The sequence below is a fragment of the Peromyscus eremicus genome, chromosome 6 (genome assembly GCF_949786415.1).
Source record: "Peromyscus eremicus chromosome 6, PerEre_H2_v1, whole genome shotgun sequence".
NCBI lineage: Eukaryota > Metazoa > Chordata > Mammalia > Rodentia > Cricetidae > Peromyscus > Peromyscus eremicus.
In genome coordinates this window covers 58,495,073-58,510,723 of record NC_081421.1, presented here as the reverse complement: position 1 = coordinate 58,510,723, position 15,651 = coordinate 58,495,073, and the positions used below count along the sequence as shown (strand labels likewise).

The following is a 15,651-nucleotide window of genomic DNA, read 5'->3' as shown; positions in this document are numbered from 1 at the left end:
TGTAGTGCTTATAGCTAAAGCTTTCTTCTGGGTACTTGGAAATTGAGACCCAGCACACCAGTGTATCATGAAATGGACACAGAGCTATCATTTTGGGCACTGAGAATGAGGAGGTGGAAGGCGTTGTAGCAGGTGGATGGATTGGAGGGAGAAGCCATTGACTTGTGGGGAGAAGCATTCACTTGGAGGGAGAAGCATTGACTTGTGGGGAGAAACATTCACTTGGAGGGAGAAACATTTACTTGTGGGGAGAAGCATTGACTTGTGGGGAGAAGCATTGACTTATGGGAGAAGCATTCACTTGGAGGGAGAAGCATTGATTTGGAGGGAGAAGCATTGACTTGTGGGGAGAAGCATTGACTTGTGGGGAGAAGCATTCACTCAGAGGGAGAAGCATTGATTTGGAGGGAGAATCATTGATTTGGAGGGAGAAGCATTCACTTGGAGGGAGAAGCATTCACTTGGAGGGAGAAGCATTCACTTGGAGGGAGAAGCATTGATTTGTGGGGAGAAGCATTCACTTGGAGGAGAAGCATTCACTTGGAGGGAGAAGCATTCACTTGGAGGGAGAAGCATTCACTTAGAGGGAGAAGCATTCACTTAGAGGGAGAAGCATTCTCTTGGGGCCCCTCTGCAACCTGCATTCTGAGGTCAGGAATAGTCTGGGTTTCCGCCGTAGGATTCACGCTTGTGCCATACATACTTGAGGGGATTACCCCTGTGAAGACAGTTGTTAAAGGTCAGAAGGAAAGAGAAACTCAATTAAAAAAAAGGCACTGCCCTTCCTGTTCAGGGTTCCTTACTCCCTGTCTCCCCTGCTTCAGGGTGAAACACAATATCTTAAGCAAACAGAGCTCAAAGTGGCTGATCATTGGCTCCCATTGTCCCCTGATACCACAGCCCCTCCCTCCCCTTGGCCTGAGCTGACAGGCTGTTTATATTTTTTTCTAAGGGCCACCCTAATTTAACTCACAGCCTGGTGACTATAATGGGCTCATTTGTCTGAGGGCAAAAGGGAGCCAGAGTCCCTAGTGCTGAGGAGGCTGGGCCGGTCTCTGATGCCCAGGAGTGGCCGCTATGGAAGCCAGGTAAGAACTTCCCCTTTGTGATGAGTCTTTCTCGGGGCTGGCTGGTTAATCTTGGGCAGGGAGGGAGACAAGCTGTGACTGAGTTGCTAGCTGGGTGTCACCGGTTTTCAGTTCTTGTCTGCAAAGACAGAGGAAAAGACTAGTCCTCCGAGACCTTCCCAGAAAGCTTCTGTGAGCCTGGTCCACCCAGGTGAAGAAGGCGAGAAAGCCCAGAACTCGGGGGAGGAAAAGGCAGATCTGGCACCCAAGCAGCATCACCGAGGCTGAGCAGCAGACATTTCCCCCCACAGGCTCCCGGGACTCAGCCTTTCACTGGTCCAATGCAGCTGTTCACAGCTGGCGGCTGCCACAGTGGGGTTTCTGGAGCCTGTGCACCTCAGCTGACCCCTTCTGAAAGAGTTAATATCTTTTAGTATTTTCAAAGGGAAGGCACAGTGGATTTGTCATAAACAGATCCATTCAGAAATGTGGGAACGGTTGTGAGCCAGTGGCTGCTGTAAAGTTTAACTGCCCCATAAAAGTGCTCAAAGGGTACTTGGAATAAGGAACAGCCCCAGGCGAATAGAGAGTTTGTTCTTGATTACTGGAGTGAAAAGGCGGGGGTGGGGTGGGGGTGGGAGTGGGCCCCCTGTTGCCCCACCCCCACCCCCCGTGATGATGGTTCAGAGGACAATGTGAGGTGGGGAATCTGACCGGGCTTGGGCAGCCATGCTGCCGCTGTGCTTTCTGGTTCCTGGTTCTGGTTTCCGGGGCGGTCAGTCTGGTTTCTTCATCTTAGCCCATTTGGCGGTAGACAGCTGTCCCAGCACAGAGCTATGACGGCATGAAAGTGATGGGCTGCAGAGCACCCTAAGCCCTCTTCCCCCTAGAAAGCGTGTTAGAACCACCCCCACCCCCACCCCCGCCTCCTGATGAGCAAAGGAAGCATCCCTGGCAGCTTTGATCGGACCCTGTGTCCTTGCCTTTCTGAGGAGCCTGGTGGTGTGAAGTCGGTGTCTTTGGTATGGCCAGGAGTCTGATAAGCTGTAGAAGGGAGGTCGGTGAGTCCCTGATGTCCTTGCTGTGCTTTCTAAATCCCTGGCTTCTCCCATGCCCAGGTTTCGTACGTTACCTGGATACAGCGCCTTTAGAAGTGTAATGCTTCTGTGGCACCAGACAGAATTAGATCAGAAGGCAAAAGTCAGTTTGTAAGCAAGGCCAGGGCTCCTGAGTGCGTGGTCTGAGAGCCCAGGAGAGAGGGAGGGCTAAATTGCTCTTTGGAATAAGCTAGTAAAGGAAAGAATTGACTCTGAAAATGAACTTGAGACTGCCCAGTGTCGGGTAGGGCCAGCACAAAACCTCCCAGCCCCACCCTCCAAACTCAATCTGTTGGGGGCACTGTATTCCCACACTCCTATCTGACTAGGTATCTTTCAGTTTCTGAAAGCACAATCCCCAAAGACTGCCTCACCCCAGGGGCTAACTGCAAGCCCTGGGGTGTCTCTTGTGCTACTGATCATCAGCTGTAAATCAGAGGTCCCAGCAACCTGGGAGGTCTGGTGACTAGCATGTAACTGTGTCTAACTTTGTGCTATAATTTGGAAGTTCTATGGCTCTTACCCTCAAGTTCGGTGAGTTGTTAAAGAAAGGTTTGCAGAACCCAGGGACATGCTTTTGTGTCTGCTGACCTATTGTAAAGGATATAATGGAGAACACAGATAATCAGTCAGATAAAGAGCTGCAGGGGGTAGAGGTGGGGTAGGGAGGGGGTCCCCCCAGCACCTCCACCTGTTCAGCAGATGTGTCATGGCTTTTGTTGTTATTGGTGGGTTTGTTTTGTTTTATGGAGACTTCATTACATAGGCCGGATTAGTTAGATACTGCCCCTGGAAACTGAATCAATTGCCAGAACCTTTGTGCCTCCTGGAGGTTGGTATTGGTGCTGCAGCAGGAATGTGGCTCATTCCCCTGACAATCAGACCCCTTCCTGAGGCTTCTGGGAAGCCCTCAGCCTTTACATACCCCATGAGCACACAGAGATACCTTTTCATGTTGTACATCTTAGTGGCTTCAAGAACTGTTTGCCAAGAAACAGGGACAAGAACACACACACACACACACACACACACACACACACACACTTCTTATTCTAACCCTCAGTATCACACCTTTCTGAGGATTTACACTTCAGATCATCTCTCACATATATTTGTACAAGTTGCATACTGTTTCTGTGTCCCAGTTTCCAACTCTGCAGCATGTGGCTAGTCGTAAAAAGGGTCAGCTAAGGAGAGGTAGTTGGGGCCCAACCCTGCCACATTAATGGGGGTGACCCCAGAAGCCCAAGGCTGAGGCAGAAACTCCAGAGCACGAGGCTAAGAGCAAGAGCTTTGATTTAGATACATCCAGGTCAACTCATACCTTTGCCGTTTTGTGTAATATTGGGCAATTAATCTACTTTTCTAAAGTTTCTGACTGGACCATTGAGAGGCTTATTGTGTCCATGTGTAAAGAGTTTGATGTATAGTGCTCAGAATACAACAAATCTCCAATAAACTCATTTATTTCCCAGCTACCAGCACTCAGCAAGAGGCCTAAACATAGACTAAGTTTTCTGAGAGCCCCTCCCCCGCCAAGCTTAATTGAAAATTCTGGGAAAAGTCAGCAATGCAAAGTTATTAGTCTCATTTCTACACCATGCTGGCCTGCAGGTGACTCTGTATGAAGTGTGTCCCTCGGCCCATTGTGATCTGGTCTCCCCACAAGACAATGTCTCCCAAGTCCTCTCTAACGCTCGGTCCATGGGTAGATATAATGGAGCTAGCATATACCTCCAGCAGCTGAACTTAATCTCAGGTCTCCAGTTTCTACCAATGCCGAGGTGTCCTGGGAAAGTCCCTTCCCCCCTCCAATTCCCTCACTTTCCTCATCCAAAAGTGGCCATCACAGTGTCTACCTCCTGGGGTAATTTGGGGATGGGGAGGATAGGAAACACAGACACCTCCAGAATGCTTGACTTTGATTCATTCCTAAACCTTCCTCCATGAAGCACACCCCCATTATGATGGAACTTTCTGGATATTTCCAGAGGTTTCCCACAAAGAATAGGTTGAAAAAGTCTCTGAGTACAGAAGCCTGATCCTGCCAGGCCAGGTTGGGAGCTAGAAGCCAATCTCGGACAGAGGATGAGAAGTGAAGGCCACACTCACATCCCAGAAAACCGGCCCTTTAGAAAACCCAGCCTCAACTCCCCCTAAGACTGACAAGAGCAGTCATTTCTTTACAGGGCTCTTTCTGTAGAAAACCGTAAGAAAATGGAGGCCCCAAAGCCAAGGGTCTAAAACAGTGGAATCAAGAAAACTGGTAGGCATCTAAGGAACAGACAGCTTGGTGACCTTTGTGCTCCTGGGGTGGTCTTAATGGAGCAAGAGGAAGTCACAATTTGGATTGGATTCATAGTCCTTGTACTTCATAGCTTTCTGCCTGCTTTACCCTTCAAACAAGTATGCATACTCAGTAAGCACTGTTTTGTCATCCAGGGACAGTGAAAGAACCCACCCAACAAGGATAGAAAGCACATCAGTGTTCCCTGAGGAGCCCCTAGGCACCCTTTCACCCCAAGCCACTCTCTGGGAACACATCTCTTACCCCACCTCCTGCCCTACCCTGCCTTTCAAGGGCTCTGAGTGCCAGGAGGGTTTTCCCACTCTCCACTGCATTTCCCAGCACTGTGCTTGTAGGGTTGAGATGAGGGATCAGCGCACAGCACAGCCTGCAGCCAACCCCTCAGACTGTTGACTCTAGAAACCGCAGGGTCTCCAAAGGCCATGGCAGACTTCACACACATTGGCGGAGCTGGTGTCATTCTCCAAGAATGATGTTTATTCTCTGCAGGTGTGTGGAAGACCTTGGAGTCTGTAAGCCTGTCTGTAATCCTGCTACTCCCACGGGGGCAGTTGCCAGTGTTGACCTTTGATATAGCAGATATCCTGCCAGAGAATCTCCAAGGACAGACACTTACGGGAAGCCTTCCCTCTTAACTCTCCCCCTCTTCCCAGAAGAGAGAGATGGAGAGTTTTCTGTTTTGTTTCGTTGTATTGTGCCGGGGGCATCACACAGGGTGTCCTGCATGCTAGGCCGCCCTGTTCCACTAAGCCACAGTCACTTCCCTAAACCTAGATCTAAACTGAACTTTGAAGCTGCTAATTAGCTCAGAACCGTGTGTCATGAAGGCCGCTGGTGTGCTTCCCAAGACAGTATAATGTGCATGGTTTTGCCAGCTACGCCTGGTTGTAACATTCATCACTGATTCAATTTTAAATATGGAAGTGTTGCTTGAGAGTGTCCCCAGACTGCACCCTGCCCCCCACCAACATACAAACATTGATGCTGGAGGTGGGGGACAGCACTGGAGGGGGACAGCACTGGAGGTGGAGGACAGCACTGGAGGTGGAGCACAGCACTGGAGGTGGGGGACAGCACTGGAGGTGGGGGACAGCACTGGAGGTGGGGGACAGCACTGGAGGTGGAGCACAGCACTGGAGGTGGGGGACAGCACTGGAGGTGGAGGACAGCACTGGAGGTGGAGGACAGCACTGGAGGTGGAGGACAGCACTGGAGGTGGAGCACAGCACTGGAGATGGAGGACAGCACTGGAGGTGGAGGACAGCACTGGAGGTGAGGGACAGCACTGGAGGAGAAGCACAGCACTGGGGGTGGAGCACAGTACTGGGGGTGGAGCACAGCACTGGAGGTGGGGAACAGCACTGATGCTGCAGGTGGAGGACAGCACTGGAGGTGGAGGACAGCACTGGAGGTGGAGGACAGCACTGGAGGTGAGGGACAGCACTGGAGGAGAAGCACAGCACTGGGGGTGGAGCACAGTACTGGGGGTGGAGCACAGCACTGGAGGTGGGGGACAGCACTGATGCTGCAGGTGGAGGACAGCACTGGAGGTGGAGGACAGCACTGGAGGTGGAGCACAGCACTGGAGGTGGGGGACAGCACTGGAGGTGGGGGACAGCACTGGAGGTGGAGGACAGCACTGGAGGTGGAGGACAGCACTGGAGGTGGAGCACAGCACTGGAGATGGAGGATAGCACTGGAGGTGGAGGACAGCACTGGAGGTGGAGGACAGCACTGGAGGTGAGGGACAGCACTGGAGGAGAAGCACAGCACTGGGGGTGGAGCACAGTACTGGGGGTGGAGCACAGCACTGGAGGTGGGGGACAGCACTGATGCTGCAGGTGGAGGACAGCACTGGAGGGGGAGGACAGCACTGGAGGTGGGGGACAGCACTGGGGATGGGGGACAGCACTGGAGGTAGAGGACAGCACTGGGGGTGGAGGACAGCACTGGAGGTAGAGGACAGCACTGGGGGTGGAAGACAGCACTGGGGGTGGAGGACAGCACTGGAGGTGGAGGACAGCACTGGGGGTGGGAGACAGCACTGGAGGGGGAGGACAGCACTGGAGGTGGAGGACAGCACTGGAGGAGAAGCACAGCACTGGAGGTGGGGGACAGCACTGGAGGTGGAGCACAGCACTGGAGGTGGGGGACAGCACTGGAGGTGGAACACAGCAATGGAGGTGGAGCACAGCACTGGAGGTGGAGGACAGCACTGCAGGTGGGAGACAGCACTGGAGGTGGGGGACAGCACTGGAGGTGGAGGACAGCACTGGAGGTGGGGGACAGCACTGGAGGTGGAGCACAGCACTGGAGGTGGGGGACAGCACTGGAGGTGGAACACAGCACTGGAGGTGGAGGACAGCACTGGAGGTGGGGGACAGCACTGGAGGTGGAGCACAGCACTGGAGGTGGAACACAGCACTGGAGGTGGAGGACAGCACTGGAGGTGGGGGACAGCACTGGAGGAGAAGCACAGCACTGGGGGTGGAGCACAGCACTGGAGGTGGAATACAGCACTGGAGGTGGAGAACAGCACTGGAGGTGGGGGACAGCAATGGAGGAGAAGCACAGCACTGGAGGTGGAGGACAGCACTGGAGGTGGAGCACAGCACTGGGGGTGGAGCACAGCACTGGAGGTGGGGGACAGCACTGGAGGTGGAGGACAGCACTGGAGGGGGAGGACAGCACTGGAGGTGGAGGACAGCACTGGAGGTGGAGCACAGCACTGGAGGTGGAGCACAGCACTGGAGGTGGAGCACAGTACTGGAGGTGGAGGACAGCACTGGAGGTGGGGGACAGCACTGGGGATGGGGGACAGCACTGGAGGTGGGGGACAGCACTGGAGGTGGAGGACAGCACTGGAGGTGGAGCACAGCACTGGAGATGGAGGACAGCACTGGAGGTGGGGGAGCACAGCACTGGAGGTAGAGGAGAGCACTGGAGGTGGAGGACAGCACTGGAGGTGGAGGACAGCACTGGAGGTGGAGCACAGCACTGGGGGTGGAGCACAGCACTGATGCTGCAGGTGGGGGTAGCATGCACTGACTTTTCCTGCCCATCCATATCTACCATAGCTTTTCACTCATAGTGAGGCAGGCAAGCAAGGACCATAGTGACTCCCAAGGAGCACTTGTAGTAGCAAGTGGTAATGGCAGATGTTTCACTTTCCGGCTGCTGAGTTCTAGAATTTTCAGAGTGCCCAGTACAGCCAAGTCCTTTTGATGTATCACTGACCCCCCAGGTTCTTTCCCTGGAATCAAGGGAGCAGAGTGAGCTGTGAGCTTTAGGGTTCTCCCTGAGGCCTAGAGCACAAGCTCTGCCCTGGACACAGTTCTTTTCTTGTGACTGTGTTTTGAACAAGAAATAGCAGCCACTGGCATTTTCTTAGGGCTGAGAGTCCTTTCAATCCACCCTCAACTTGGATAGCTGTCGTGTCTTGGATCCTTTCTGTGTTGTGGGCACACTGGGGACATAGCATAAATATTAATTACTGCTGGTACATTACCAACAGAAAATGGAAAGACCCCTATAAGGCAGCAGTGACCCTAGAAGTCCCAGAAGCTATGCTGGATATGTGACAAGGACAGATAGTGACAAGACATTAAAAAGCAGCTGTCTTCCCACACTTAGCACTTGCAATAAACCAAGGGTGCCATTGTCTGAGCTGTCACTGACGCTGGGGGAAAGCAGGGGGATGGGGCGAGGGTAGGCGTCCCTGCCTTCCATATGGGTTCTGAGAAGGCTGGTCTCTGGTGGGAGCCTCCTTTTCTACGGGTAGGCTGCACCAACCATGCTCTTTGAGCTGCACACAGATTCTGGGGCTGTCCCAAGCTTCGGGCTGTGGCCTTTGAGTGCAGGGTCCTTGGGGAAGGACCAGCTACTGATGTGAGTGACAGAATCTGAAGTCAGTAGCTCGGGGTAAGCAGCAGGGCTTGGTGACCAGCAAGCCCCATCCTCGAGAAACCGAGGTGATGGGGTCAGAAAGATAATCTCAGTGCCTGTAGTCTCCAAAGCTACTTGTAAACCTGTTTCTGTAGCAACCATGTCCAGCTGTGTCCTCAGCCCCACCTACTGTGCTAGGGGCAAGAGGTAATGCAGGAGGACTCTGGCTCCTTCTTTGAAAGTTGTCACTGCGTATCTTCCCTCCTATGTGGGTGTAAACTTACCTTTCCTATTCCCTTCCTTTCAATGTGTGAAAAATCCATGGTCAGTACAGGGAGGAGGGGGCTGGCAAGGAGAAGAGTGTGCGTGGTAACTGGAGACTGAAACCATTGCGGTTCCTGTCTTATTTGTTGCTGCATTGGGTGTTTTTGCTTGGGAGCTCCACCCACCCCGGCCACTTTCTTTCAAACAGGGCTATTTGCTCTGATGCTATCCACGGAGCATCTCTCTGGTTCCCTCACATAATGGTTGTAGTATCCAGACCCGGGCTGGTATCTACTGTGTCTTCTGTTATCTAAAGGGGAACTTGAGTTGGGTTCTTCTTCCTTTCTCGTTCCAAGGAATGCACTTTCTCAGCCACTGACTGGGGGGCCCGGTGCACGGGATACAGCCCCAGGCTGGCTGCTGATGGAGTTGCTGACAGAGCTCAAGCTGAGCCTGCTCCGAGCTGTGTCAGTCAGCTGTCCGTCACCATGAGAAATACCCGCAGTAAATAGACTCTTAAGTAAGAAAGCCTTATTTTGGGTCATGGGGTCACAAGTTTTAGTCCTTGGTTCCCTGGCACTGGTTGCTTTCAGCCTAGGGCAGGCATGACCAAGAGAGACACCTGAGGTTGACCTGTGGTTTCCATTCACACAAGAACATACATGTGCACACAGACACCAGACATGCACAGACTTCTGAAGGAGCACATAAAATAATGAAGGAGATGGGTTGTATGTGCAAATCAGTAAGGTGGAGAAATGCTGTCAGGACACGCTGTGTGTGTGTGTGTGTGTGTGTGTGTGTGTGTGTGTGTGTGTGTGTTTCCAAGACGTTGTCATCCAAGGCCAATCACACACACTTTATAATCAGGGAAGGGTAGAATTTAGACTTGGAAAAGAGAAGAAAGGCCACAGCAGACTCAGGAGGAAGCACCATCACAAAAGAGGCATGAGCTAAAACCGAAGGAGGTTTTAGAAAATATAATTTAATCAGGTGGTACGGGAGGAAGCAAGGGTCAAAAACTAGTGCTAAAAAAAGTCAGTAGTCTTGACAACCTGAGCAATATATGATGTCACTAATCACCTGGCTTGTCCTCCAGCTTTCCAACACATGACTCCTTTGAGCACTAGAACTCTCCCTTCCTCCTCCATGAAGGCTTTCTCACTTCCCAGGAAATGGACAGGCTGGGAGTTTCATTCGGTAGTAGAGCACTTGCTCCAAACACTCAAGGCCCTGGGTTCAATTTCCGGCGTGCAAGCACACACACACACACACACACACACACACACACACACACACGCACCTCCCTTGAGTCCTCAGAACAATTCCAATGCCTCCTTCATAGAGAGGCTTAACTGTATGTTTTGACCCTCACTCCCATTAGCCATCTGAGACCTTGTTACAGGAAACAGTTTTGGCTCCTTCTGTGCCAAGGTGGTGTACATAACCTGTGTGCTCAGCTAACACTAGCTACCCCTGTGGCGGAGGAACAGGCTCTTCCCAGCTGTCTCATGCACACATCCTTCAGGTAATCTGACATTTTAGCTCCTAGGCAGGTATAGACATAAATAACTGAAATTAAAGCAGTCTATGAAGAAGCAGGTCCCAGTCACCGAGCAGTGGTGTCAGGCAGCTGATCCACCAAGGAAATGGTTTCACCTTGAACTTGACATGCCCTTGTAATGCTAGTTAGTTCATTCCAGGGTCCCCAGGACTTTCCCTCACCAATTCACAAACTTCATCACTGATTCCCAGAAGAATTCCACTCTTCTGGTCATAAATCAAATACTAGAGAGTCCCTGCGAAGGCCTATTTAAGTCACTAACCTTCCAAGAGTGGCTGTTGGGAGACGGATTGAAGATCAAGGACTACATAAGTATTGTTTTGCAGTAAGAAGTAAGGTGGCAGAGCGGGGCACAGTAGCACCTGTCTGAGTCCCAGCTGCTCCGAAGGTAGAGGAAGGGGGATTGCTTGAGCTGGGGGAGGGGGTGGAGACCAGACTGGGTAATACAGAATGGCCTGCTCCCTTTCCCATCGCAAATGAAAAGCTGTGTGAGCAGGGCACCTGCCCAGTGTGCACAAGGCCCTGGCTTCACTCTTCAGCACAGCCAAGTAAAATGTAAAGTCTTGAAAGAAACAAAGACCAGAACTGAATTCTATCCCCTGTGTGTTTGCTGTGCTCCAAGCCTTTTCAAAGCTTTGTGGATAGTGTTGAAGATGATCCAAAGATTACACATGGCATCAGCCTCGCAGCAACGGCCCAGGGGGGTTTGGCATTGTGACAGAGGGAGGTGTGGGGAGGGAGGAGTCTAGAAAGAAAGGGGCAAGTGTTAACCATCAGGGCTTGACATCAGGACTAGATACATAGCTGCGAAATGGAAGGTTGTCATCATACTCATGTTTGTGGCCGTGTTCATGGCAGCCATTGGCACTTGGAGCTTGTGCCCAGGTAATACCTGATGCATGATGGATTCATATAGAATAGAAACACTTAAGGAAAATAATAATAATAAAAGTTCACAGGTGGTGTTAAATGAAGATATGGTCGGACAAGTTGGTGTGTGTGTGTGTGTGTGTGTGTGTGTGTGTGTGTGTATGTGTGTGTGTGTGTGACTGAAATTTAAAAAAATCCTCTTGTATTTTCTGATCCTCTTTCTCACTGTTTCCACCCACAGTGCCTCCCCTGTTCATCTGCAGTGGATTTCCTCCCCTCCATCCTCTGCTATAACTCTGCTCACAGTGGGGGAGGGGAGTGAATCTGATGAGTTAAACTGTTCTCCCCCAATTCCTATGTTGAAGTCTTCACCCCTGCCCCCATACCTCAATATGTGCTATTTTATGGAAAGGTAATTTCCAAGTACAAGATAGAAACAGAATGCTGCAGTTAGATCTTAGAATGTCTCAAAAGGTCTATGTGTGGAAGGTTCGTCCCCCAACCCCAACTCCACCCCATCCCCTGATCCTGTTCTAAGTGCAGGAACCTTCCAGAGTTGGGCCTAATAGAAGGGAGTTAAGACATCTGGGACAGCCTTTGAAGAGGACTTTGGAAGCCCTGTCTATGTGTCTTTCTCCTGGTTTCCTGACCACCATGGGTAAACGGGCATCCTTGTCATGTGCTCAGTCATTGTGTCTCACTCAGAGCCAAAATAAGCCTGTCCTTGTTAGATGTTGATCACTGTAGGCATTTCGACATCATGACAGAAAGCTGCCTGACACATGAGGACGAAGATAATTAGTCAAGTGCAGGAATTCTGGAGTAAGCTGGGCCTCTAACCTAATAAGACTGGTGTCTTACAAAAAAGGGGTATATCTGGTCACAGGCGCCCACAGGGGAAGATCAGCACGGACCATGGCACAAGCCAAGGAGCCATAAGAAGCCTGCAAGAGGCTCCAGCAGGCGCTGGGCTTTCAGGAGGAAGCCCCGCCCATTGTGTGGACCACAGGCTACCACACATTTCTGCTGTTTAATCTGCTCAGGTCCTGGTACTTTGTTTTGGCAGCTGTAACAAACCAAAACGGTGCATTCTCCCCTGCTCTGTATTTACATGCAACTTCAAACCACACACCTGCCTGGCCTGTCTTGCTTAGCCAGAGGTCCCCAATACCTCAGACATCTGTGTGGTTGGTTTGCATTAGTAACCACGCTCAACTTCTGTGACATCGGCCTGTGAACCCACACACGGCTTCTCCAGGTCCTCTTTCATTTTCTTCTATCTACCCTACTGCTCAAGGGACAGACCTAGGTGACAGTTGATACCTCCTTTATAATATCTCCTCCCTCCCTGCACCGAGCATCAACTCCCAGCTTCTCTTGCTCTCATTGGAGCCTTTCCCCTCCATTTCAAACTCACCTCTACTCCCTTCCTAGGTTGGACTCGCCTTGTGAAATTCTCTTTCTGCAGTGGAAATCTTACAACATCACTTGCCAGCTTGACATCTCCCATAGGGTCCCCTTAGCTTCCAGCCAAATGTCAAGGCCCCAGTTTACCGACAAGAAGTGACCTAACTCCCTTGCCATCCACCATAGGGCATCTGTCCCCATTGCTCCTGTTGTCCCCATACTGCCGCACTCAGGATCAGTTCCCAGCCTCTTTGTTCCTGAAGCCCCGCTAAGCTCCAAATTTCACATGCTTGGTGGGGAGGCAGCAGCAACAGCGGGGGGTCTCTGGATTCCAGTGATTGAAATCCCCACCACCACGCCCCCGGCCCCGCGCACACACCGCCCTGCATTTCTTTGACAGTAATTTTGCGGGACTAGGAAATGGCAAGTCTTCCTGGCCTAACACGCACTGCACTAGACCGCACAGCTCTTGAGAGTAGTGACTTCATGCTTTCTCCTAAGTGAGGAAGGGAAGCATGGAGAAGGCAGCTCTTTTGACCAAGCTGTTTCCGAGAGTGAAAAGTCAGCCCACAGAGACCGCACTTCCTCATCGTTTTCAGCGCTGACTGTATCGTGATTGAGTCATGGAATGGAATTAAAGCAAACGCCGAGCTTTCTCCCCTCCGTCACGTTCAGCAGGGTTTGCTTTCAATACCGAATGCCCGGTGGTGGAGGCCGGCTGCTGCTGCGTTGAACTCGCTCAGCCGGGTGCAGCTGAAGTCACTTCCCCTGCGGGGACAGAGCGTGCTTTAGTGGGGTGGGCGGAGTGGGGGGTGGGAGGGGAGGATGAGTTTTCCGCAGTAGACCTGAAAACCCAGCCAGCCGCGGATTGGCGCATCCCAGCTGCGGCCGCCTTAGTCATCCGAGTGGTTCTGGAACTGGGCACCAACTTGCGTGTTTGTCCCCGGCTCTTTGTGCGCCGATCAGCTGTGGCGTGGGCTCTGGCATCTAATCCAGGATTTGCCTCTGCGCGAGGCTTATGGAAAACAGATGTCTCGTCGCTCTGGGACTGAGCACAGAATGGGAGTGACCCAGAGGGGAGCTGCCTGGCACCGACGACACGGAGGGAAGGCCCCGGCAAGGCCCGCGGGGCCAGCTCTGTTCCTCGCGTCGGTTCTCTCGGCTGAGCCTGCAGCGTAGACAGAGTCCGGCGAGCCAGCGAGCGGTGTGACCTTGAGACGGCGTGGGGCGGGAGAGCGGGAGCCGGGGACTGCGGCCACCTGAGGTCGGGGCGCAAGCAGCAGCCGCGAGGGTCGCGGTAAGTGTCCCTGCGAGCGGCGGCGAGCCGGGCGAGGGCACCCAGGCTTGGGCTGCGGCTTTTCCATGCTGTCAGCCCGCCAGCACAGTTCCCCGGGTCCCGCGGACCCCCTGCCGCCCCTGACTTGCGAGGAACGCTTGCAAAGTCATTTGGCCCTGGAGAAGAAAGCAATTCTGCAATCTTAAAGCTTGGAAGGGGCAGGCTTCCTGTCCCCCGCCTCCCCCGCCCCCCTCCAACTTTCTATTTCTTTTCCTTTCAAAAAACGTTCTTTCTCTTAGAAGGGACTACTCAGGTAGATTCCCTTCTGATTAGTTTCTGCACTTACCCTCTGGCCAAGCTCATGTTACACTTCTGGTTTATTAAAGGAGGGAAATGTTGCCATTTGGGGTTTTTTGATAGATGGACATTGAAAACTGCATGCTGCTGTCCAGAGGTAATGGGTTGGGGGTGGGGAGGAAGCCTGTCCTAAGACATGCCTGTCAGATGCTTTAAAGCATTCAGTGACCCCCAGATCCTTCCCTACCAGTACGCCAGTCAATTCCAGGGAGCAACTGACTCCTTTTCTGCATCCCTTTACTCTATTTAGAGCAGAGACAGGATTAGATTCAAACGCTTTTGGGGATTTTGGGGTGTATTTGTTTATTTTGAGGGGCTGGAGATCAAATGCCCCGGCTGAATAAGTGGGCTACTGCTCCAGCTCACAAATGCTTTTTAAACAGGTACATTTCAGAGCACTTGGAGTTCTGGAAGTCTAGAGACATGAGAGGTTGTTCTTGTGACAGCGTGCTCATCTGTGTCCCCACCCCCCAAAAAACAGTTTGGGGCCCTTTTTTTCTTTAAGATGGAGGTTAACCTTAGGTTAACCTAATACATATATTCTGTATCCTTAGAATATAGTTATAAGCTCAGTACAGCATAACTAGTATTTCCAGATTCCTTTATCGGGGGCGGGAGTTATCGTGCTGGGTTGTACATGACCTCTAGTCTAGGATTTCCACTTGATTTCACCCTTGGCAGAGCTCATGCCGAAGAACAAAAGAGCAGCAATGATTCAGAGCCCACCACATCCTTGACCAAAGACATAAAGTATTTTATAGACTTTTTATGGCGCACATTGTATTTCCATCCTGTTCAAACACAGGCTCATATAATGATTAAAGATCAATTATAAAAAGAAAGACTCTGCCTCCCTTCTGCCTTGGGTAAATATGGATTTTGATGAGCTGGGCAGGGCCTTCTGCACTCAGGATCGAGTACAAAAGGTTCACACCATAGCTCACTGGCTCCATATCAGCGTTGTCTTTTCCTAGCCACCTCCCTTTGCTTCCCTCCCTGGTCTGTAGAATTTCACTCAGTTACCATGACCTCGTTTTGGACTGTGGCGTGTGTGATGCCATCACCTTTCATCAACATTTGTTTAGGTTAAAATGTTCCTTACCTGTATTTTCTGAGAACATTTACCCAAACCTAGTCTTTATTTTATTTTATTTTAGAAAACTCTCTATATAATAAATAGTACTGTATTTGTCAAAATGTAGCATCTATATCTGTAATTATTCTTTTATCATCATGTTACTGTGGGCTTGTATGGATTACTCTTTGGTGAGACTGTAGTTTCTATTTCATACTGAAGTAAAGTGGAAGGAATTTCTCATAGGACACTAAATATAAATGGGTTAGAAAGTGTAATCATTAACATCTCATGCTCTGACCTTTTCTTTGGTCTGCCCTTGGGTTGAATTCCATTCATTGACTCTTCAGCAAGAGGCTGATAGTCACATGCAGGTCAATAGTGGTCAGTTTATGTGCTCTTCAAGCTACAGTAATTTACTACTCTCCAAATTTTTCACTGTGAAAACCTGGCCCATTTAGTGGAGATACCCAACTGGGTA

The 15,651-nt window shown here is 51.3% G+C and overlaps 1 protein-coding gene across 1 annotated transcript in view; it reads left to right on the top strand.

Moving 5' to 3' along the window:
• Positions 1-921: 921 nt before the first annotated feature.
• The window catches only part of Trim2 (tripartite motif containing 2), a 117,200-nt gene continuing 102,470 nt past the window's right edge, over positions 922-15,651 (top strand). Inside the window, exon 1 of the mRNA XM_059265544.1 lies at positions 922-1,088. Within this exon, the coding sequence (XP_059121527.1) occupies positions 1,059-1,088 (30 nt within the window). The 5' untranslated portion in view covers positions 922-1,058. The remainder of the gene's footprint in view (positions 1,089-15,651) is intronic.